This window comes from Heterodontus francisci, chromosome 24 (assembly GCF_036365525.1).
Source record: "Heterodontus francisci isolate sHetFra1 chromosome 24, sHetFra1.hap1, whole genome shotgun sequence".
Lineage (NCBI taxonomy): Eukaryota > Metazoa > Chordata > Chondrichthyes > Heterodontiformes > Heterodontidae > Heterodontus > Heterodontus francisci.
Window position 1 is genome coordinate 14,489,730 of NC_090394.1, and position 26,118 is coordinate 14,515,847.

General features: G+C 41.1%; 1 protein-coding gene across 5 annotated transcripts in view; it reads left to right on the top strand.

The window, feature by feature from the left end:
• Positions 1-26,118, top strand: part of rhbdf1a (rhomboid 5 homolog 1a (Drosophila)) — a 474,090-nt gene that overhangs the window by 276,782 nt on the left and 171,190 nt on the right. For all 5 annotated transcript variants that reach the window (XR_010977354.1, XM_068055694.1, XM_068055692.1 and 2 more), the window contains one exon: positions 14,243-14,378. Coding sequence is in view for 4 of the 5 variants with exons in the window: in XM_068055694.1 (XP_067911795.1) it covers positions 14,265-14,378 (114 nt within the window). In the remaining variant the exon portion in view is untranslated. The remainder of the gene's footprint in view (positions 1-14,242; positions 14,379-26,118) is intronic.

Consider the following 26,118-nt stretch of genomic DNA (forward strand, 5'->3'; position numbering starts at 1 on the left):
CAAGCATAACTATGCATGAATAGCTCTTGTGAAAGTGCAGGTAATTTAAGGTCATATTCACAACTTTTGACAATCTTGCTGTGGGCCTTTACTGATGGTTATCTTTGCTGCTGCCAGTACACAGGGTTTGGAGGCACCAAAGGGATGCCCCTCCCAAGGAGAGTTCAGTTGTTACTGACAGCGCTTGCATCAGCTTGCTTATACTAGAGTTGCCTCTGACAGCAGTAAATGAGGCATTTACTGCACAAGTGCACCCACTACACGATAGATACTGCCTTTGCCATATCTCAATGTTGGAAAGACCTCTCGTGCTGAGATTTTTAAATTCATTCTTGGGATTTTGGTTGTTGGCAAGGCCAGCATTTGTTGCCCATCCCTAATTGCCTTTGAAAAGGTGGCATTGAGCTGTTGTCTTGAACCATTGCAGTCCATGTGATGAAGGTACACACACACTGCTGTTTGGCAGTGAGTTCCAAGATTCTGACCCAGTGACAATGAAGGAACAGCAATATGTATCCACATCAGGATGTTGTGTGAACTGGAGGGGTCCTTGGTGATGATGGTGTTCGCCTCCATATAGGGCTGAGAAATGCACACCATTGGGGATTGTCAAAAAGCCTTTTTTTTTTACTATCTTTTAGATATGCTTAAAAATGTATTATCTACCCCACCCCTGCAATTTCTGACTCTGGATACCCATCCCTACCACCTCCCCCACGTTCCCCGCCCTGACATCTGCTCCTTGGCTGCTTTCCCACCCAACAGGCAGTGAGCCTGTCGATCTGTGTGGCAGGAAAACTTTAAAAGATGTCCTGCCAGTATATTCAGCATAATTTGTGGAAAAGCTTTACTTCCAGGTTTCCCAATTAAAACTCCCCCTCCCGCTTTCTTCCCAGCTCCAAGTAAATATTGGGGCCAATGCGTCAGTTTTCAACTTCTCTGTAATACTGTTCCTCAAGGGAAGCTGAATGCATATGACTTATTTAATTAGTTTAAAGCAAATGTATTTTAGTTCCCCTGCAACTGTAGTTCAAAACTGTCAAAATAAAATTACAGCTACAGATGTTGGGTGTCTGCGAGAAAGGAATCATTTTAACAGCTTCCGTTGTTTGATTACAATCGCAGCATTTTTCTGTTTTTTCCCTGCTTTCTTTGGTTCCATATCAGGACTGTCAAAAACCATGTGCTTGCTACATGTGATATGAAAGAAGGTGCCCAAATAGTTACACCACAATGGGCCTGAAATTAATTCCAAACGGGCATCTATAATTTATTTAAACTGTGTACAAGCTGCTAAATATATTGATACAACAATGGAGAAGGAACTCAACTTTGAATCTTCTCTTGTTTTGCTTAGTAGATTTAGGTCTTCTGCACTGTCATATTTTGCAGTGGAAATCCACAAAACAAATCAGGAGATTATCTGACCATTAAATTAGTCAACTCTGATAGAGTTAGAGGCTGTTCCCATCCAAATCTGTTGTGGTCTGTAAGATGTAATGGATATACCATAGATTCATTTTCTCACATGTCAGATGCCTGTAACGGGGTTTCACTGGTGTCCAAGGGAAAACCTTTATGACTGGACTTCCAGCTACTTTCACTAGGGATTATTGATATAGGGGACAGAAAAAAACCACTCAACCAACACATATTTTATTGTCAATATGCCACTTCTCTTTGTTAATCATGCCAAATCCTATCCATCATTATCATCAGCAGTGACACCCAGATGCTATCAGTTGACTGTTTTTAGAAAGAGCATAATCAATCAATTAAGGTAAAGTATGCAATCTGTAATTGTACTAAGTCTCGATTCCTATTGTGCTCTTTTGCATCCCTGCTCCCTTTGCCTCACCATTGGCCTTTAGTCACTTAGGCTGCACATTCTGGAATTCCCTACACATCTCCATTTTCCCCTCCTCCTTTAAGATCCTCCTTAAAGCATACCTCTTTGACCAAGCTTTTGGTCACCCCTCTTAATATCTCTTCCCTCTGCTTCATCAGTGAGATGTTTTGAGAAATTATTCAAGGCTAACGGCTCTATGTAAATGCAAGTTGTTAAGTATTTCTTGCGTTGCTAGAAGACAGTGGTACAGTCATTTGATACATGTTTGCTTTTTTGGAATTGTTTTGAATGTTAAGCCATTTTGTTCAAGGTGTATTTGAACTTTTCATTACATGTTCATTACTCAGTACAATCAGAAATCTGAATATGATTTTTTTTATATATATATTATATATATGTGTGTGTGTATATATTGTAGATTTTGAATTAACCATAGCTGCTTGCTATTCTAATAAATTGGAAGAATAACATACAAGTGTCACCTAATGTGATTCAGCAAACTGCATCAGACAGAATAAATGGTCGTGTTAGGAGTTTTGAGAGATAACTATGATTTTGAGGTTTGACAAATCAGCAAATTGTACTGTTTGTTTAAGCAGCATAATGAATAGGTCCAAATAAGTGCATTTAGGCTGTTACTGTCATGTAATTTGTCTTCAATGTTTATACACCACATCAGCCATAAATGTAAATGATATTCCTATTACAGGTTGTCTGAAATAACCAACTTGTGAAGGTTATGATCCATCTTTTTTTGTATATGACATTAGTTCCTTTCTACATAAAAGTCTGTTCATAGGTTGCAGAATGGTAAAATAGGACTTCTCTGAGTGAACCATTTATGAAATTCCCTCCATCTGATGACCGTAAACCCCTTGTTTCTGATTTAATGGAAAAAACAGCTTGCTATATTTTAAAGGGAGCAATAAATCATTTTCTTCTGTTGAACTCGAGGAAAACTACAGGAAATTGTCGTAAGAGAAGCCCTAGAGGTTTTTCTAGCGTCTGTATAGCTGGAAGCCACATGGCAGCAACTGTTTGGCTTCAGAAGAAACTTCTGCTGTTAGTTATTTATGGCAAAAAAGTTAATGGAAAAATAATAGGGTGGAAGAACTGTTTTGAGAGGAGAATAAATGAAAAATAATTAGATGGGGGTGGAATTTGGGTGCGCAGTGCCTGTTTTCCAGGTGCTGTATGTCCTCCTAAGTCCCCAAAGTGGTAGATAGGAAGCCCACTCACTCTTCAGACTGAAGTGCACTACCGCCATGTTGGACGTGGAAAAAAAAAGAGGCACCTTTTACCATGACTGAAGCAGGCATTAGACAGTTTGCATGTGGAAATAAGGGGCTTAATGCCTTCTTCAGCTCTCTGCTGCAACATTGGTTTGCCCTGAGGAAGTCGGGGAAAACCAACCCAAAAGTTACTCAGCACAATCACCATCCTGTATGCTGCCAAACTTCCGATCCCTAACCTCTGACTTATGGACCTTAGACCTGACCCCCAGTCTTCCTCCTCCCAATTCCAGATGTCGCCATCCTTGAGGCTCCAATGCCACAATAATTCCCTGCCTTCCTGAGGGCCTGGTCACTGCCCCCCCCCCCCGCCCCCACAAACCCAGTGCCATTACTTAGGTGTGCAGCATCCTCTTCTATCTAATGAGGTCCGAAGCACAATTTTCAAAGCCTCCTTGGCCAGCACCAGTTGCTGCTCCCAGATTTCCCCTTCGATATTTTTGAGGTCTTTTGGAACCTCCATTCGCCACCAAAATGAAGGAACTTGCTAGTTGTATAATGGAAGTTGGTAGAAACAACCTGTTGTTTGCTTAAAAATTAAAACTGAAATGAAAGGGTTGTTTTTGTTAAAAAGCCTTTTCAAAACTTAAAACCTGCAATCAAACTCAAGCCTTTAACAGGGAGCATTTTTTCATTTGATGCATGAAAGTAATGCAAGTTTTGTCCACTATCTTAATGTCAATTCAAGGTAAAGCTTTTTCTCCCCTCACCCCCACCCCCCCCCCACCCCCCCACCCCAACATAAAAAAACAAACAGAAATGTTTTGACAATTTTTCATGAAAGGACTGTCGTGTTTTGATAGAGCAGACATCTGTCTGGGAAGTTATCTTGCAAGCTTTCCCCAAAGGATATCCATGCTTGCTTTCCTAGTCTGTATCGTCTGTTGCTGTGTTCGCGCAGGATTGTGATGATGATATGCTGATGTCACTGAAGAAATTGCTATAGTACGGCCAAAAAAAATCATTCATGAGATGGCCAGCATTTATTGCCCATCCCTAATTGCCCTTGAGAAGGTGGTGAGCTGTCTCCTTGAACTGCTGCAGTTCGTGTGGTGAAGGTACACCCACAGTACTGTTGAGTAGAGAGAATAATAGTGAGAACTTTAGGAGAAAATGAAGACATTTGCTGATATCCAAAGCAAAAATATAATTCAGTTCTACAATGGACAAGAGACATTGGGACTGATTTTAATTTTAAATGAATATTGAGTAAGCAGTGGATGGACTGATGGCTCTAGTGAGAGGAGCAAACCATGTTAGAGTTCACATCTCATTTGAACAAGACCTGATGGGCAGTTCTCAGGCGGGGGACAGGGATGGGGTGGGGGGGGGTGGTTTAACAGGAGAATCTGCAACCCTCGTGAAATGGAGCCAGCGGTCAAAATTTAGGCGGAGATGGAAGCATTGCGTAGGTGGGAGTACCTTCTAGCGGTCCCTTTTATGGATATCTGGGTGGACTGCTGGACATTCAGGACCACTGCAGAGAGCATGGGCAACACACTTCACCCATTGGTACATCAAAATTATGTTGGGGTCATACGACCTGTGTAAGATCCCAATTTAAATAAAGCTTTTACCTGTTTTGGATGTGTGCATAGGCCACCCATTTTAAGGCCCACTCAATAATCTGCAAGTGGGAAAAATCATCAGGGCATTAATGTTTTCTTTTCAATTTCTTTGAACACTTGTTTATTAGTTATAAAAATATTCGAGATGGGAAAACGAGCTGTTTGACTGAGAGTAAAGAATCATCAAATCGGGTAACAGAGTCTGTTTGTTTCCCAATTGGCGTGGGTAGGCGGTATACCGCGAGTATGGATGTGTTGGGTAACCAATGACAGGAGCGTAGGGGAAGGGCAGTGGAGGCAGGAGGTCATGTGATTAAACCTCCTGGAATACGTCCAAGAAGAGTTGGCAACCCTAACCAGTAGGTGGAAAAATTTTTAAAAACAATTTAGTTTGCCAAGCGCTCAGTTTTTCAATAATGAATTGAACCAATATGCAGTCTGTCTACTTTTCTGTTCAGGTCTGTGGTTGTTCCTCTAAGGCTTACAGAACCACATGGCACACAAGTTTTAGAAGGCAGACATCAGGAAGCAAATAGTTACAAGGAAAATTAATTGATGATAGATGCAGGTAAAACTCATGGATAACAGAACACAAAAGATGTATTACCGTCACCGGTTGTCAATAGCTATGTGCATGGAGAATAGATTTGTCTTTGTAATCCTTGCTAAATTTAGAGTTCCACCTAATGGAAGGTAATTGCAGGTAATATGTTACTTCTGTCTTGTGAAATCACAGACAAAATGGTCAACAAACCTTTTATCAGAACACAATCTAAGACAGTTTCGGAATGAAGAATGGAGTGAAACAGGGTTGTGTCCTAGCTCCCACTCTGTTTGGCAGCTTATTCTCCATGCCTCTGGCTTTCACCTTCCCTGCAGATATGGAAGGAGTTTACTTGCACACTAGGTCAGACGGCAAACTCTACAATTTATCAAGACTGAAAGCGAAGACAAAAAAACCTCACGTCCCGATCAGAGAACTCCTCTACACTGATGATGCTGTGCTAGTCACTCACACAGAAACTCAACTACAAAGACTCATGGACTGTCTCTCCTGTGCCTGTAACTTTTCTCCTTGACTATAAGCATCAAGAAAACCATGGTCAGGGAACAAGGTGTTGTATCTCCACCCCTGATCACACTAAATAACACCACACTGGAAGTGGTTAGCAAGTTCTGCCTTGGGTCCACGGTGAAAATCTGTGCCTTGATGCAGAGCTCAATACATGCATAGGGAAAGCAGCTACCACCTTTGGCCAGCTTGCAAAACGTGCACGGGATAACATCAAGCTGACCCTTAGGACCAAGCTGATGGTTTATAAGGCCTGTGTTCTCAGCACCTTACTGTATGGCTGTGTAACATGGGCAACTTACAGCTACCAGGAAAAGCAGCTCAATAATTTCTATCTTCGCTGTCTGCGGTGCATTATGGGTATATCCTGGCAGGACAAAATCACAAATGCGACAGTCCTCTCAAAGGCAGAACTCCCAAGTGTGTCAAACAGTCGGTTTCAGTGGATTGAACATGTCCGTAGGATGGGGGACAGTCACATTCCCAAGGATCTTCTGTATGGTGAGGTAGTCTGGGCCAGACAATCAGTGGGGTACCCAAAGCTGCACTTCAAGGACGCTTGCAAGCATGACATGAAGGCCCTAAATATTGACTATTGCACCTGGGAGTCACTAGCTGGCGAAAGAGGGAAATGGCGACCCATCCTGTGGACTGTGTGCACTACCAAGATAAACAGTTGCTACAGCAGCTTGGCAACAGGCACCAATGTCAAAAACAACACTCTCAGCGTCACTTGGCAGCTTCACGTGCAGCACTTGTGGCAAAACCTGCCTCTCAAGGATTGGCCTTCACAGCCATCAGGAAAGGTGCACCAAGAGAAGACACCCCACCTAAATGGATTGATTGCTGTGTGTCCATTATCTTTCGTAGATGGAAGGATGTCAACTGCCCAGTGTCTATTGAAATCGCAGACAAAATGGTCAACAACCCCTTGTATCAGAGCGCAGTCTAGCATTGCAGCAGGCTATCAAATTATGCTTGAATGTTTTTTTGGTTTCAAGGGAAGCTTGCAAAATGTGAGTCAAGGTTATTCCTGCACTGGGAGAAAGTTATATTTAGTTTTGAATAAACCCCACAGCAGATGGGGAAGTATGTTGGGCTTATTTTTCCTGTTTGTAATGGCATGATTCCACTTTTGTTGAAATAATCATATTTTGCAGCCATATAATATTTTGTGAATGAAAGATGGTGAAAACAAATAAGAAATTTGTCTGAATTCAAATTGGATATTGACTTTTTTCTGCCTAATTTAACAGAGATCATCTCCCAACAGTCGCCATTTAGAGAGGTACTGAAAGCTTCCATGTAATCACGGCAAGCTTCAGAATGTGTTTCTTCTTAGTTTTTTTCCAATGGGAAGCCCATCCACTAATACAAATATCCAATTAACAGCAAAAGGACAATTGCAGAAATCGGAAATAAAAACAGAAAATGCTGAAAACACAGCAGGTCAGCAGCATCTGGACACAAGTTAATGTTTCATATATATGGTTCTTTTATAGCAATCCAAAACCTCTTAGAGTCACCAGTATTGTCATAGAAAGCCTGCATCACTTTCTAATGCAGAGAAATGAAAGTGCAGTTTATACAGGAAATCAATTACTGGATGCAATGATTTGGATGCTATTATACTAATTACTCAATAAAAGTTCTTGGCATTAGCAAGCTTCAGACAAAAATGTTTAGGTCAGAAATCTGTTGGGAAAGTAAAAGAAAGCAGCAGCATCCACAAACCTCTTAACCTAGTAACTGTCATACCATCACTGTCAGCTCAGTGATATCATTACTTGCACTGTATATTACTAGTTCTAGAGGAGGACGTTTTATTGAGAGTCATAGTTTGGCTCTTATCTCAGTAAGATTTACTGAACATCCTCCATCTTCTGCGGAACTTCTGTATTTATGATTGAGGCTACTGAAACTGGTAATTTCCCTGTCACCAGGACCTCTTCTGCAATGTCGGTGTGCTTGGGCAGCACTGCATGCAGTAAGTAGAGACATTTATGGCATTTGTCATCTTCTCACTGATCATTTTCCTTCTTTTATGAACAATATTCATTTACTGTGACTTCAGAATAAAACCATGGGATCAGTCCAGGACTTTGATCCTTATTTATTTGCCGATTACATGAGAATTAAAATACCAATTAAACTAGCTGTTTGGATTAAAAACAAAGTGCTGGAAATACTCAGCAGGTCTGGCAGCATCTGTAGAGAGAGAAGCAGAGTTAACATTTCAGGTTTGTGACCTTTTAGCTGTTTGGTCCAATCTCATCTTAGTAGATGTAGTAAGTCAGCAGTACATCCAGAAATAATATAGAATTAGAATTTGAGATCTTCCTAGAAAAAGTAAGAATGTGTTCAATTGCTCTATTTTTAATTTTGTAATTGTTTATGTTGAAGGAGGAAGAAATGTTTATTTTCCATGTAATAAAGGGGATGGGGATGGTAGATCTGCCTGCTTTCATTGCATTAAGCCTAGTATAAGACTCAATGAGCCTGATTTTTAAAGTGGAGGGGCGGGTGCAGAGTATGTGAGTCTCAAAGCGAGCAGTGTACTTAGTGAGTCTGGGGAAATGGATTGGTTTCATTTGTATAAATTGTCCTGGTGACTTACCTGAACCCGTGCAGATCCACTACCTACCTGGCTGGCAGGTGAGAGTTCGAGGTCAGCGATCAGAACGGTCCCTGACTTTTGGTTAAGGAGAATCTGCATGCAATCTGAGAGGGGGAGGGGGAGCGCCAGAAAAGGGTACTGCTCCTCCGTTCAGGCCTCGGACTAAAATTGCAGCTCAGGTCTCGAATAAATCACCGGACGCTATTTGCACATGGAAAGAAGGAGCCTGCTGCCTTCCTGTAGGTGTCCCACCCACCTGCTCAAAAGAGCAGGTTAAGATTGGATACAGCAAAAAGGCAATGAAATCAGAGGGGCTGATTGACTGACTGGCCTCATTTTAATCGCTCCGCCTCATCTTGTTTCTGTTGGGTGAGGGGATGGTTGAGAGAAGGAAGGTTGAGTGCTTGAGTTAAAATCAGAGACGCTGTCTGAGATCAAGCTCAGCTAAACTATCAAACTATTCCACGGCATTTGGCTCATCTCCAGCTTTCAATATGGCACAGAAAAACACCTGTGATCCTCAAAGGGTTAATGGATGATTTCCCTCAAGGCTTCTCTAGTCTTCCCACGGCTGAATGTTCCTATTTTTTCATACTGTGTTCTCTGGAGGCTATGGTGACCACGTTTATATAAACACTGTGGCATTTGGCTACTGTATCATCATTTCTCTTGGGAGATGTGGGTGGAAAATTGCAGTATATTAGCCAAATACAGTATTCCTGTTTTCAACAAGTGTCAGCACTAGCCCATTAGCCAATGTATTGTCAGTGGGCTCCAGTTCAAAATTCTGAATGGTCAAACAAAACAGAACAGAAACATTTGAAAATAGATTTTAACTATTTACCTTAAAAATCAGTTACCTTAAACATTTACTCCCTCCACCACCAGCACACAGTGGCTGCAGTGCGTAGCATCTACAAGCTGCACTGCAGCAACTCACCAAGGATCCTTCAACACCTTTCAAATCCATGACCTCTACCACCTAGAAGCAGCAGGCGCATGGGGACACCAACACCTGCAAGTTCCCCTCCAAGTCACCCATTGTCCTGATGTGAAACTATATCGCAGTTCTTTCATCGTTGCTGGGTGAAAACCTGGAACTTTCTACCTAACAGCGCTGTCAAAGTACCTTCATGTGCACAGACTGCAGCAGTTCAAGAGGGCATCTCACCACCTTCTCGAGGTCAATTAGGGATGGGCAAAAAATGCTGGCCTTGCCAGCCCACATCCTGTGAATGAATAAATAAAAACAATCTTAATGAAAGAAAACAAAACTAAACTTATGGAAAAAAAGGTCACTGCAGTTTTTAAAATAGAAACTCAAATGGAAAAGGCAGGGCTGTGCTGTGCCAGTTCGACAAGTAAATAGCAAAACCGCAGCACAGGAGTGCACTGAAGGGAGTTCATGCAGTAAAACAGATTTTGTTCATTTTTTGGTGCTCCGAATTCTGCCCAGTAAGAAATAGTATGTCTTAAGTCCAGTTTGGCTATTTGTAGAGTTTTAGAATATCTAGAAGGAGAATTTCTGTGGCATTTTCTCAATTACCAGCAAGGACTTTGGTGGAAGATCAATGGCATTTCTGGAAAAATGGTATAAAGAACTGTTTTTTGCTATTTTAGTTGTGTCCACGGGGGATCTGCTGAGGTTAAGGTAATAGATTGGGAGAATTTCTGCAGATGCTCCAAAAGCTAGTCTGTTCGGAATATTGAAAAGGATATAGTTAGCGAAATGATTATCGACTGCTGCAAAATTAGAATTGCGCGTCAAAAACAGCCAGAAAAATATTAGTAAGTGCTTTCTCTCCGATATGCTGATAGGGTTAGATGAAGCCAGGTGGGAGAAGGCTCGTCTGGAGCTTAACAACAACAGCATAGATCAGTTGGACTGGATTGCCAGTTTCTAGGCTATAAATGCGATGTTGTTGTATGTAATTCTTGAAGATTTTTAATTATATTGGAAATTTTCTGCAAATGTGAACAGTTTCAAATTGCTGTCAGTTGTGTACTAACATCTGTTCTATTCACCAAGACAGTGGGGTTAATTTTCAACTTCAGTGGGAACAGAAGACTGGCAGTAGCTGTTGGCACACTGTGTCCAACTTCCCATTAATCTGCCAGTTTTCCCTCCCTGCCAAAGTTGAAAATGATCCACACTGAGTTTGGAAATGATGCAGTGAAAGGCCATCCAGCTGGTCCCCATTATCAGTTGTGGCTCAGTTGGTAGCACTCTTGTCTCTGAATCAGAAGCCCTACTTTTAGCACAAAAATCTAGGCTGACAGCCCAAATGCAGTACAGAGAGAGTGCTGCATTATTGGAGGTGCTGTCTTTTGGATGAGTCGTTAAATCAAGGCCCTGTCTGATGTCTTAGGTGGATGTAAAAAAAAAAATCCCATGGCACTATTTTTAAGAGCAGCAGGGGAGTGATCCCCATGTTTGAGCAAATATTTATCCCTCAATCAATGTCATTGAAACAAATTATTTGGTTATTAACACATTGCTGTTTGTGGGAGCTTGCTGCATTTCCTACATTACAACAGTGAATACACTTCAAAAGTATTAGTTGTAAAGAGTTTTGGGACGTCCTGAGGGCATTAAAGGCTTCCTTTTTTTAATCAGTTGTTAAATTGCCACCCATCCAGTTTCACACTCCTGTCCACCAGCTCTAATGTCATTCCCAGCATCTTTGGATGGCAGAGAGTAGAGAGAGAATGAAATTGGGCTGGGGTCTGATGCTCAGCTGTCTGCAGGGCCTCCCCACCCATCCTGCCCCAACCCATCTCGAGTTAAAATCAGGCCTTTGGATTTTTCAGCCTTGAATGGAGGTGGCTGAGAGGAGATCTTGTAAAGACATGTAAGATATCATGTGCAATAGGGAGGTTTTCGGGGTGGGGGGAGGGGGTGTGTGTGCGTGGGGTGGTGTGTCAAGGGCACATAGGGGAGGGGGCAGTTGGAGCAGCCACAGAGGTATGCTGATGAGTACAGGGCTGGACAAATGACAGGAAGTTGAGAGTTCAAAAGGGCAGTTTTAAATGATTTGAGGAGTGTTTTTTTCACTAAAGGGTGAGCAAATGAGGAAATGGGGTTGGAAGAAGATATGGGATTGTGGGTGGTAAGGGATACGATGAAAGATCAAAGTTGACCTTGTGCAATATATGATACATTCCTGCATTCAGTGTAAATTCTTGCATGTTTTTACATTTAACTTAGTTATTCGAACAGCAGAAAACATGTGACATGTGAAACTATACTGTTTTAGAATACACTCTACCCCTTTTAATTAGAATTCACTTAATTCAAATTATTGGATAATTTGATATTACTTAGCATCAGAAATCTCGTGCAGTTTTAATTCAGTAACTTAATTTGAATTGCTGGATAATTCAAACTTCTTAGTGGCAGAAATGATTTTGAAATAATAACAGTAGACTAGAATATGCAACTCTCCAGCTGTATTCCAGGACTACCCTGGCTCTGTGTGTGTGTGTCTCTCTGTCTTTTCAAGTGAGGAGAGGAGCGAGCTCATGACAAATATACTCCTAACTTTGAGCTTACAGGTTCTGGCACAGAATGATGGCAGGGTATTGCGTGTGGATCTATATTCCTGCATGAATCTATGCCATTGTCAGGAAATGGGGAATACATTGATGCTGAAATGCAAAGTACAGTAGGGGAGCAGAAAGGCCCTTATTTAGATACACAGTTTCACTCTAATTAATCAACAACACAACAACAACTTGTATCTAAATAGCATCTTTAACGTTGTAAAACATCCCAAGGCTCTTCACGGGAGGTTTAGCAAACAAATTTGACACTGAGCCACATGAGATACAAGGGCCAATGACCAAAAGCTTAGTCAGTTAGGTTTTAAAAGCATCTTAAAGAGAGAGATAAAGTGACAGGGATGTTTCAGGAGGGAATTCCAGAGCTTAGGGCCTTGAAAATATGGCCTCCAGTTGTGGAGCGATTTAAAATCAGGGATGTTCAGGCGCCAGAATCGGAGGAGCATAGCTATCTCGGAGGGTTATATAGGGCTGGAGGAGATTACAGGGAGGGGGGAAGCCATGGAGGGCTTTGAAGACTAGGTTGGGAATTTTGAAATTGTGGTGTTGCTTAACCGAGAGCCAGTGTAGGTCAGTGAGCACAAAGGTGATGGGTGAACAGGATTTAGTGAGAATTAGGATCTGGCCAGCAGAGTTTTAGACTACCTCAAGTTTACAGAGGGTAGAATGTGGGGCGTAGCCAGGAATGCATTGGAATAGTCATTATTTAGAGGTAACAAAGGCACGGATGGGGGTTTCAACAACAGATGAGCTGAGGCAGGAGTGACGTTGGTCGATGTTAGAGGTGGAAATAGGCGGCCTTAGTGATGATGGGGACATATGGTCGGAAGGTCATTTAGGGGTCAAATATGACACAAAGTTTGTGAACAGTATGGTTCGTCCTCAGATAGTCCCCAGTAAAGGCATAAAGTCAGTGGCTAAGAAACAAAGTTTGACACGATTGTCTTCAGTCTCCCTAGTTGGAAGAAATTTCTGCTCATCCAAAACTGGATGTCAGACAAGCAGTGTGACAATTTAGAGATGGTGGAGGGGAATGGGAGATGGCAGTGAGGTAGAGTTGGGTGTCGTCAGCGTACATGTGAAAACTGATGTTGTGTTTTCGGATGATGTCGCTGAGGGGCAGTATGTAGATGAGAAATAGGAGGGGGCCAAGGATAGATCCTTGGGGGACACCAGAGGTAACTATGCAGGAGTGGGTAGAGAAGCCATTGCAAGTGATGCTCTGACTACGATTAGATAGATACAAATGGAACCAGGTGAGAGCAGTCCCACCCAGTTGAACGATAGTGTGTTGGAAGAGGATGGTAAGGTCAGCCATGTCAAAGGCTACAGACTGGTCAAGAAGGACTTGGAGGGATGGTCTACCTTTGTCACAGTTACATAGGATATCGTTTGTGACTTTGATAAGAGCAGCTTCGGTACTGTGGCAGGGGTAGAAACCTGATTTGGAGGGGTTCAAACATGAAGTTCCAGGAAAGATGGGCATGGATTTGGGAGGTGACAACACGTTCTAAGAAATATGGAGAGGAAAGGGAGGTTGGTGATCAGGCGATAATTTGCAGGGAATAAAAACTGTAAATACAGGAAATACTCAGCAGGTCTGGCAGCATCTGTGGAGAGAGGAACAGAGTTAAAGTTTCAAGTTGATGATCTTTCATCAGATCTCATTCTGATGAAAGGTCGTTGACCTGAAATATTAACTCTGTTTTTCTTTCCACGGATGCTGCCATACCTGTTGAGTGTTTCCAGGACTTTCTGGTTTTATGTCAGATTTCCAGCATCTGCTGTATTTTGCTTTTATTTTAGTGATAATCTGCAAGAATTTTTTTTTGAGCGGGTTGATGGCAGTTTGGAAGGAGAGTGGGACACGATCTAAGGAGAGAGAACCATTTAACATTATCAAATAATGTGGGAGCCAGGAAGAGAAGTTTGGTGGTCAGCAAATTAGTGGGAATGGGGTTGAAATGGCAGAAGTTGGGTCTCGTGAACAAGATGTGCTCAGAGAGGACATGAGGGGAGATTGGTGAGAAACAGGAGAGAGATGAAATTTCAGGACTAGGACGGGGGCTCACTTTCGAGCAAGTTTGGCCTGATGGGCTAGTGGAAGGGACTGATTGGATCAGTCGATAGGAAAATAGTTTTTAATTTTCAATCTTTGATCAATTTGGAGAAAACTTCGGTCCTCGTGTATTTGCCTATGTTGACCCTATGGTGGAGAAATTTGCCTTCAGAACCTGAGATGCTATGAAATGAACAAAATTGTGTTTCCTTTTTCTCCAACAGTTCTCAACTTTAAACTACAAAGATGTCTGATGAACGTCGTGATAGTACAAGCAGCTTACAAAGGAAGAAACCACCATGGCTCAAGTTGGAAATCCCTGCCAATCAGCTCCCATTGGAGGAGTCCAGCTTTAATCCGGTAGGAAAGAAAGAGCCATTTTATCTGTCTTTTATATATTGGTAAGAGAGGTAAGGAGGTCATATATTCCTTGGGGGAAAAAAAGAGTAAATGGAGTAGAGAAGCAAAAGGATCTAAGGATACAGATTCACAAATAATTGAAAGTAGCAACACAGGTTAACAAGGCCATAGAAGCTGCAAACAAAACACTGGGATTCATTTTTAGAGGGACAGAGTTCAAGAGAAGAGAAGTTAAGTTAGACTTGAGTAGAATATTGATTAGGCCAACTAAACAGTTCTGGCTCCATATTCTTAAAATGACAAAGTGGCGGTGAAGAAGGTGCAAAAAAGATTTACGAGGATGATACCAGCACGGAGAGGGTGTAACTATCAGTAAAAACTGAATGTTTGGGGCTCTTTTCTTTAGAAAAGAGAAGGCTGAGGGGTGACCTCATTTGAGGTCTTTAAGTTTATGTAAGGGTTCACTCAGGTAGATGGAGAGAAGATGCTTCTACTTGTGGGGGATTCCAAAACCTAGGGTCATTATATATAGGCACTAATAAATGCAATAGGGAATTCAGGAAAAACTTATTTTTCCAAATTGTAAGAATGTGTAACTTGTTATCATGTGGAGTAATTAAGGCAAATAGCAGAGATGCATTTAAGTGGATGCTAGATAAATACATGAAGGGTAAAGGTATGTTAATAAGGTTAGCTGAAAGGGAGGAGCCTTGTCATGCATGGTCTAAATGGCCTTTTTCTGTGTTGTAAATTCTAGGTACTGTAATCTTGGGAAATACTGCTGGGGAGATGTCCCATCCAGTATTCTGAACAAACACAAAATCTCCCCTCATTGTTTTCATGCAAGATGTTGTGGGATGATGCAACTTAAAATTAGATTATTGATGACAGACATCTCACAGATGGGCATGCTGGGCGCTTAATGAAAAGAATCCTCTGTGCAATGATTTGTGTCATTCTGTTAACTGTGAGGGAGTCTCAGACTACACTGTGAAGAAAAATTCAATTACTTCCTCCAACTCATGCTATAAACTTTGTAGCTCAAGACTGATGCAATTTATATTTGTCTCCGTTATCTTTTATTGAAGAGCAGCATATGGTGTGTGCAAGCGAAATAGATTAAAGCTTAAAGGTAAACATTATTGTAGGTGGAATGTATAGTTTATAAACAAAATTCCAATGCTTATTGTCATTCTTTTTTGGAGATGTTACTAGTCATGCACACAGGAACTGGAGTAGGCCATTCAGCCCCTTTAGCCTGTTCCACCATTCATTCCTGTCCTCCTCCAATTTCCCTGGATTCCCTTACCTCATTAAAAATCCCATCAATCTCAGTCTTGAAAATTTTAATTGACTCAGTATCCACAACCTTTTAGGGGGAGAGAAAATTCCCGATTTCCACTTACTGATTTCACATGAGAATAGCATGGGTCTAATTTTGAGATTGTGCCCTTATTGTCGCTCACCGGCGGAAATACCTTCTTCGTATCTTCCCAATTGAATAGTTTCATTAATTTGAATGCCTCATTCAGATTGCCCCTCAATCATTTGAACTCAAGGGAATACAAGTCAAGTTTATGCAACCTGTCCTTATAATTTTACTCTGATATCATTCTGGTGAGTCTGCCTTTAAGGCTAATTTATCCTTCTTGAAGTGTGGCTCCCCAAATTGAATGCAGGCCTTCAACAAGTTTCTTGAATACAGATAATGTGCACAACCTTTTTACTAACAGGTGGGAGAACCTAAGGTGTTGCTAATGAACGCTAAAAAGGGAAACAACTTGTATTGGAGGTACTTCCTCTCCCCTTGCCTCCTATAGTGATATACACCTTTAAACAGAGGAGTAATTTTTAAGCTGAGTCTCAGGTTTATAGGTATTTGGATAGGAACATAAGAATTGAATAGATTTTAGTTGTTTTCCATGTAGATGTCTTAGAGTTCATCAGCAACACCTACACAATAATTCCAACTAAGTACTTGAAAGCGAGGGCAATGAAGCTACTGGCTTTGGAACAGAGAGAAGATGAGCACTGAGAGAAAGTCACTGCCTGAGAGTTAATTAATCTTAAAGTGCTACATTGAGATCAGATTTTGGATTATCTATTTTATATTAACAATACAAGAAATTTTACCCTTCTTCAAAAACATAGAACTTTGTGTGTTTTTTTTTGTAGTAGATTGATTTCCTGTCCTAGACTAGTATAAGGTAACCTACAAAACAATTACCTTTTACTGCACCTTTGTTTTTCTGGCTAAAGATCAATCAAGGCTTCCAGCTCCACCACAAAAGAAGCTGATCATTTATCCAATTAGTTGCGATGGCAGTGTCTGTCCTCGATTTGCACTGGGTGGTGTTGTGTGTTGTTGTAGTTATAGCATAGCTAGGACATTGTTGATAATGTCCTGGAGTTTGGATAAGGTCAACTAATAGCTTATTATTTACACTCTCCACAAGCCTCTCTAGCTAGCATCCTTCACGCTGCTACTCTCTCCTTCCAAACCTCATTACCATGTGACCACAATATTATCATCACTACAGTGGGAGGGGTTGCTCTCACTGTCTCTAGCATTAACCCTTTCAGGTCCTTATACTACATCTCCCCCCAAGACTTTATCCAAACATTTTCTTTAACATTCTTGACTTTGCCTATTACTCTTTCTATTCCCCCAAGTCTCTGACCATAGATTTAGTCTGTTAGGAGGTTTCACGACTCTCCCTGATCTTGTTCTAGTCTGACTGGGATGATCAGTAGTCTTCCTTGTAAGTCTGGATCACTGACTTGGCTGATTGTAGTATTCTTTTTGCTTTGGGTTTCTCCATCATCTGATTCATCCAAATAAATGATTGACTGTTGTTTCTGGAGAATAGAGATAATGTTTCTCTTATTTCTACATATGTTCCCTTCTGTTGTGTGTACCACATATGATCTCTGATAGTTTTCATCTCTGCACATTACCTTCCCTTTCTGGGTCTCATATCCATACTCTTTGGCATTCATTCAGTTTTGGTAAGTCTCTAGCACCAAATCTTTTGTTGTCATTTTGAGTTTGTTGCTTTCTATAGCAGCTTTCCTTGTCTTTTACTCTCTCATAGTCCTGGACATCTAAACCTTTTTTAGGCAACATAAGAAGTTGCGTTCTTACTTGCGTGCCCAATCTCTGCAGGTGATAGTCCACACATCAACGATGTAGGTCTATAAATTAGGAGTGAGGTTGGAAGGTCTTCATCCTCCTTCAATAAGGACTTTATGGTTCTTGCACCTCTTTCTGCTTCACCATTCAACTGTGGAGAACGTGATGAACTTGAGATGTTGAAATCCCATTCTTGTCGCAAACTGTGTGAAATATTTATTTGTAAACTATGGTCCATTGTCTGACAGTTTGTCAGGTTTACCATGTGTTGCAAAAATGTCTTGTAGAACTCAAAACTGCTTCTGTTTTTGAATACAATCTTCTCACTTCTATCTATTCTGAGAAATAATCAATGATGATTATGTAGGACTTTTAATTGAACATGAATAAATCCATACTAGACGTTCCCATGGTCTGGTCGGAAATTGCGTAGTTAACAGAGGTTCGCTCTATTCTGGTCTTTGTATTGCACAAATCTGGCAGTTCTGGATGAGATTTTCAATGACTTTGGATATTCCTGGCCACCACACTGATTGTGCCCTTGCTCTGCACTTCGTTGTTCCCATATGACCTTGATGTAGATGTTCCAAGATATCTGATCGAAGCTGGGAATGACTAGTCTGTCATTATAAACTAGCAAATCGTTGATTGTGAAGTTTTTCTTCTATATTCATAGAAAGTTTTCATTGTCTTCCCACTAGGATGTTCTTGTGGCCACCCTTGTGTGCAATACTGTCTTATATGAATACATTCTTCATCGCTTTATTGGGTGTGACGAATTTCTTGCAGTTTCTTTATACTTGCCAGCCATTGTTGTGCAGTCTTTTGTGAATATGACTCTATCTCATCCACAAAATTCCCATCTTGTTTCGCATGGTTTACCATCACTCTTGATGGCGCCTCAGCGGACACTTTGCATCTTTCCCTGGATATCTTCGCAGGGAGATTTGCTTGTGCTTTTGGGGAGGGTTTTAACTAGCTTGTCGGGGGATGGGAACCTGAGGGGTATCTCAAAGTGGAAGTAAAGCTGAAAACAGGAGGTAGAGAAGTAGTAAGTGACATTAGAAGGCGAGCATCAACTCTGCTTAGAATGCAGAATGTCAATAAGACGAGGTAAAGGTCACTCTACCTGAATGGACGCAGCATTCACAACAAGGTAGATGATTTGAAGACCCAAATAGAGGTAAATGGGTATGATCTAAATGACATAACGGAAACGTGGCTACAGGGTGACCAAGACTGGGAACTGAATATTCAAGGATATTCGACATTTAGGAAGGACAGGCAAAAAGGAAAAGGAGGTGGTGTTGCGCTGATAATAAGAGATGGGATCAGTACATTAGTAAGGGAGGATTTCCGATTGGAAGAACAAAATGTGGAATCTGTTTGGGTGGAGCTAAGAAACAGCAAGGGGCAGCAAACATTGGTAGGAGTTGTTTATAGGCCACCAAACAGTAATGTGGGGCATGGTATTAATCAGGAGATTAGAGAAGCATGTAGCATGGGTAATACAGTAATCATGGGTGAATTCAATCTGCATATAGACTGGGTAAACCTAATGAGCACTAATGCTGTGGAGAACAAGTTTCTAGAGCATGTTAGGGATGGTTTTCTAGAGCAGTATGTTGAGGAACCAACCAGAGAACCGGCTATTTTAGATCAAGTATTATGTAATGAGAAAGGGCTAATTAATAATTTTGTTGTAAAAGAACCTTTAGGGACGAGTGACCAAAATATAGAATTTTACATTGTGTTTGAAAGTGAGGTAGTTAAATCTGAAGCCAGGGTGTTAAATTTGAACAAAGGCAACTATGAAGGTATGAGGGGAAAATTGGCTGTGGGTTGGGAAAATACATTAAAAGGTCTGACAGTACATAGGCAATGGATAGTCTTTAAAGAAATATTACATAGTTTACAGCAACTATACATTCCTTCAAGGCACAAAAATCCCAAAAGTAAAGGCAGTCAACTGTGGTTAACGAAGTTGAGGATTGTATAAGATTAAAAGAAAAGGCTTATAAAGTTGTCAGAAATAGTAGTAAACCTGAGGATTGGGAGGATTTTAGAATACAGCAAAGGAGGACCAAGAAACTGAAAGAAAAGGAGAATAGAATATGAATGTAAGCTAGCAAAAAATATAAAAACAGACTGTAAAAGCTTCTACAGGTATTTAAAAAAGACAAATGTGGGTCCATTACAGAGTCAGGAGAATTTATAATTGGGAATAGAGAAATGGCAGAAAAGCTAAATGATTACTTTATGTCTGTCTTCACTGTGGAAGATACAAGAAATCTCCCAGAATTAGAGATCCAAGGGATTAGGGAGAATGAGGAATTGAAGGAAATTAGTATTAGAAAGAAAGTTGAAGATTGATAAGTCCCCAGGACCTGATCTTCTACGTCCCAGAGTGTTGAAAGAAGTAGCTGTGGAGATAGTGGATGCACTGGTGATCATTCTTCCAAAAGCCCAGGACAGTCAGTTTAACTTCGGTGGTGAGAAAACTCATTGAAAAAATAATTTGGGACAAAATCAATAGTCGTATGCATAAATGCAAATTAATTAAGGAAAGTCAGCATGGATTTCTTAAGAGAAAATCACGTTTAATTAACTTGCTGGAGTTTTTTGAGGAGGTAACAGAGGGCAATGTTGTTGATGTAGCATTTGTAACAAGAGAGATGAGCTGACGGCACAAATAGAAATAAATGAATATGATTTGATAGCTATCACAGAGACGTAGTTGCAGGATGACCAGAACTGGAAACTCAATGTTCAAGGATATTCGACATTCTGGTAGAATAGACAGAAAGGAAAAGGAGGTGGGGTAGCTTTGTTAATAAAGGAAGAGATCGGTGCAGTTGTGAGTAATGATATAGGTGTAGTAGATTGTGATGTAGAATCAGTTTGGGTGGAAATAAGGAATAGCAAAGGAAAGAAATCATGGGTGGGAGTGGTCTATAGGCCCCTGAGGAGTTTCCTTTCTGTCGGACAAAGTATTAATCAGGAAATAACGGAGGTGTGTAAGAAGGGCACTACAATTATCATAGATGATTTTAATCTGCATATAGACTGGACAAATCAAATTGGCAAGGGTAACATGGAAGGCGAATTTGTCGAGTGCATCAGGGATTGTTTCTTAGAACAATATGTAGCAGAACCTACCCGGGAACAGGCTATTTTATATTTGGTAATGTGTAATGAGGTAGGATTAATAAGAGATCTCGTAGTTAAGGATCCTCGAGGGGGAAGCGATCATAACATGGTAAAATTTCAAATTCAGTTTGAGAGTGAGCAACTCGGGACTTCAACTTAAACAAGGGCAATTACAGAGGTATGAAGAAAGAGTTGTCTAAAGCGAGCTGGGAAAATAGACTAAAGGGCAAGTCAGTAGATAAACAGTGGCAGACATTTAAGCAGATATTTCATAACACTCAGCAAACTTTTTTCCGGTCAGGAGGAAGGACTCGATGAGAAAGATGAACCACCCGTGGATAACAAAGGAAGTTAAGGAGAGTATCAAATCAAAAACAAAGGCGTACAAAGCGGTGAAAGCTAGTGGTAGGCCAGAGGATTGGGAATTTTTTTTAGAAACTAGCAGCAGGTGACCAAAAAACTAATAGAGGGAGAAAATTGATTTAAGGTAAATTGGCAAGAAAGATAAAAACAAACCATAAGAGCTTCAATGGGTATATAAAAAGGAAGAGAGTAGCTAAAGTAAGTGTGGGACCCTTAGAGTATGAGACTGGGGAATTAGTGACAGGGAACAGGGAAATGGCAGATAATTTAAACCAATATTTTGCATCAGTCGTCACGGTAGAGGACACTATAAACATCCCAACAATAATAGATGAGCAATGTGTAAATGGGAAGGAGGAACTTGTAACAATCTCTATAACGAGGGAAAAGGTGCTTGACAAGCTGATGGGACTAAAGGCAGACATGTCGCCAGGAGCTAATGGTCTGCATCCAAGGGTTTTAAAAGAAGTGGCTGCAGAGATAGTGGAGGCTTTGGTCATAATATACCAAAACTCACTGGATTCCAGTAGGCTACCAGCGGATTGGAAAACCGCTAATGTGACACCCCTATTCAAGAAAGGAGGGAGACAGAAAGCAGGAAACTATAGACCAGTTAGCTTAACATCTGTCATTGGGAAAATGCTAGAGTCCATTATTAAGGAAGGAATAGCAGGACCTTTAGAAAAACATAATGCAGTCGAACAGAGTCAACATAGTTTTATGAAAGGGAAATTTGTTAGAGTTCTTTGAGGATATAACAAGCAGAGTGGATAAAGGAAATCAGTAGATATAGTGTATTTGGATTTTCAGAAGGCATTTGATAAGGTGCCACATAAAAGGTTATTGCACAAAATAAGAGCTCAGGGTATTGGGGGTAATGTGTTGGCATGGATTGAGGATTGGCTAACACACAGAAGGCAGAGAGTCAGGATCAATAGGTCTTTTTCAGGTTGGAAAGCTGTAACTGGTGGGGAGCCACAAGGATCCCCTCAATTATTTACTATCTATATTAATGACTTGGAGGAAGGGACAGAGTGTAGTGTATCCGAATTTGCTGCTGATACAAAAATAGGTGGGAAGGCATGTTGTGATGAGGACACAAAGAATCTGCAAGGGGATATAGACAGGTTAAGTGAGTGGGCAAAAACTTGGCAGATGGAGCTCAATGTGGGAAAGTGTGAGGTCATCCACTTTGGCAGGAAGAATAAAAAGGCAAATTATTATTTAGATGGAGAAAGACTACAAAACACTGTAGTACAGAGGGATCTGGGTGTTCTTGTACATGTAACACTAAACATTAGCATGCGGGTGCAGCAAGTAATTAGGAAGGCAAATGGAATTTTGGCCTTTATTGCTAGGGGGTTAGAGTTTAAAAATAGGGAAGTCTTGTTACAACTGTACAGGGTGTTGGTGAGGCCACACCTGGAGTACTGCGTACAGTTTTGGTCCCTGTATTTAAGGAAGGATATACTAGCATTGGAGGCAGTTCAGAAAAGGTTCACTAGACTGATTCCTGGGATGAAGAGGTTGTCTTATCAAGAACAGCTAAACAGGCTAGGCCTTTACTCATGGAGTTTAGAAGAATGAGGGGTGATCTTATTGAAACATACAAGATTTTAAGGGGGCTTGACAGGATAGATGTTGAGAATATGTTTCTACTGGTGGGGGAATCTCAAACTAGGGGACATAGTTACAGAATAAGGGGAAACATATTTAAAACTGAGATGCAAAGGAATTTCTTCTTTCAGAGAATGGTGAATCTCTGGAATTCTTTACCTGAGAGAGTTGTGGAGGCTAGATCACTAAATGTATTTAAGGAGGAGGTAGATAGATTTTTGAAATATCGGGGAGTCGAGAGTTATGCGGAGAAGGCCCGAAAGAGGAGATGAGGCCTGGGACAAATCAGCCATGACCTTATTGAATGGCAGGGCAGGCTTGAGGGGCTGAATGGCCTACTCCTGCTCCTATTTCTTATGTGGTGTACATGGACTTCAAAAGGCACTTGATACAGTGCCGCACAACAGACTTGTGAGCAAACTTGTAGCTCATGGAATAAAAGTAATGGTAGCAACATGGTTACGAAATTGACTGAGTGATAGGAAACAAAGAGTAGTGATTAATGGATGTTTTTCAGGCTGGAGGAAGGTTTGTAGTGGAATTCCCCAGGGGTCAATTTTGGGACCCTTGCTTTTCCTGTTATATATTAATGACCTAGACCGTGGTGTACAGGGCACAATTTCAAAGTTTGCAGGTGATATGAAACCTGGAAGCATTGTGAACTGAGAAAGATAGTGTAGAACTTCAAAATGACATAGACAAGTTGGTGGAATGGGCAGACAGGTGGCAAATTAAGTTCAATGCAGAGAAATGTGAAGTGATTCATTTTGGTCGGAAAAACATGGAGAGACAATATAGAATAAAGGGTACAATTCTAAAGGGGGTGCAGGAGCAGAGGGAGCTAGGTGTTTATTTGCATAAGTCATTGAAGGTAGCAGGACAGGGTGAGAGCACGGTTAATAAAGCATACAGTGTCCTGACCTTCATTAATAGGGGCATAGAGTACAAAAGCAAGGAAGTTATGTTGAACTTGTATAAGCCATTAGTTCGGCCTCAGCTGGAGTATTGTGTCCAGGTCTGGGTGCCGCACTTTAGGAAAGACATGAGGGTATCGGAGAGAGTGCAGAAAAGATTCACGAGAATGGTCCCAGAGATGAGGAGAAATTTCTTTCCTCAGAGGATTATGAATCTTTGGAATTCTCTACCCCAGAGGGCTATGGAAGCTCAGTCATTGAGTATGTTTAAAGCAGAGATTGACCGATTTTCTAAATACAGATGACCAGGGGATATGAGGATAGTGTGGGGGAAAGGGCATTGAAGTGTATGATCAGCCATGATCGTATTGAATAACAGGGCAGTCCTGATGGGCTGAATGGCCTACTCCTCTTATGTTCCTATGCCATGTACGGTGTCATTTCTTCATCAAAATGTTTGGATTCTTGGAGGCATTTTTGTGATCTCCTTCTCATCCAACAAAGATACCAAAGTTTTATGGTCTGTGTCGATGATGTCTCTCAATTTAACAATATAATCAGAAAACGTCTCATGCCCATTTTACAGCAAGCGCTTCTTTTTCAATTACCACATACCTTGTCTCTGTCTCAGACAAAGCTCTAGATGTGTAGTATATTGGTTGTGAGAATCATCAGGTTGCTCCTGTTAGATGTCCATTTACACAAATGTCCATCGTCCAAAATACTTGATTTGGGTCATTAATTTCTCCAAGGAAATCTCCTGGTTCCTTTTCTGCTGAACGTTGATGCACTTCATTGACCGCTCTTTGTGTGAATGCCTTTTGCTTTGCAATTTTGAGCAAAGAGTTCTTGCTCTGGCACATTTTTCCATAATAGTCTGTCTTTGTACATTTGAAATGTTCCACTTTACTAGCAGGACACTTTTCCCATCTGTGGGTCGTCCTGGCTCCACAGCGCTGGCACGGTTTCCCAGTGTCATGTACCTTCTCACCTGTGTGTCTTCTCTATAGATTGCCTTTGGCTTCAACAACTGTACATTCAATGGATTCTTGTAATCCAAGGCTTCTCTTCAGCCCACAGAATGGCTCTATTTTGTTTTTGGACTTCTGTCTGTCGTAAGATCTGAATTGCCTTCTCGAGTGTAAGGTCATCTTTCGACTGTAAGAGATCTGATTTAGAAACTCATCAGCTAGTCCAACAACTATTCAGTCCCTTATCAGTTCTGCCTTCAATTATTCATAGTCACATCCCTCAGCCAATCTGTACAGATGGTTTATAAAAGAATCTACAGATTTGTCTATCTCTGGACTCACTTGCTAAATTTTGCTCTTCCCAGGATTTTGTTTTACTGCTTAACTTGAAATGTTTGTCAAAGGCTTGTAGCACATCCTCAAACTTATTAGAAGCCTCAGTTATTCCTTGCCTCACAGTCACATCATCTGCAATTGCAACCATAGAGTACAAAAGGGTATTGACTTGTTTTGCTTCTTTAGAACACAGCTGCGAAGCTATCCTAAATCGTAGGTATCATTTTCTCCATGAGGACCAATTTTTTACCTGATTGGGTCCTTCCTGATCGTGGAAGCTTTCTGGCATTCTAAGTCACGAATCCATTTTATTTTCCTAGGCTTTGTTGGGCTCTTAAGGGTGTTCCCCATTCTTTTTACTTCGTTTTGACTTTAACGGAGGTATTTGCGCTCTTTTTGGAGGTTCCCGCGCTTTCTCGTCACGGTCTGGTTGAGTAAAGGCTGTCGACTCTGCCGCCCCCCGAGTCGCCTTTTCACTAGAGATCGACCTCTCTCCCTGCTTTTTCCAGCCCAGTGTGCCATTATCCAATAATGGCCCCTTTTTAAAATTCTCACCTGATCTTGAACCATCGCCGATCACTGGACCTGGATGTTTTGTTGCAGACCACCACGCTTCTATGGTGCAGTCTGAACGCCTGCATGGCTGACTCACTGACTGTCTGTGTCTTCTTTGGCTATGGAGCAGCTCTAGAGTTCTGTGCAGTCTCCCGACGAGATCTGCTGTTCTCTTGGTGCTGCTTCATGAAGTAAGGTATTTGGTACTTTCTGTTTGTTTTAACCAGTGCTACCATATTGTTGTGGTGTTGTGGCATAGCTAGGGCATTGTTGATAAAGTCTCTGGAGTCTGGATAAGGTTAATTCATTATTTACACTCCCCACGAGCCTCTCTAGCTAACATCCTTCATGCTGCCATTCTCTCCTTCCAAAGCCCATTATCATGTGACCATTACATCACAGTGGGAGGGGTTGCTCTCTCTCTCTCTCTCTCTCTCTCTCTCCAGCATTAACCCTTTCAGGTCCTTATACTACAGGTGGGCAGAGAACTCGACCATTAATACATACAACACATCCCAAGGCAATATCCAGAACTCCAATAGGAAATTACACACAGTTATGGAACTATAATGAGTGATTAAACATTGGAAACATGGGTCATAAATAAGTACAACTATAACATGACGAGTGTAAAAAGTAACAAAAGATGAGAATTGAAATGAAACAAAGTTACTATTCAGAGCAGCAATATTTTGAGTCGG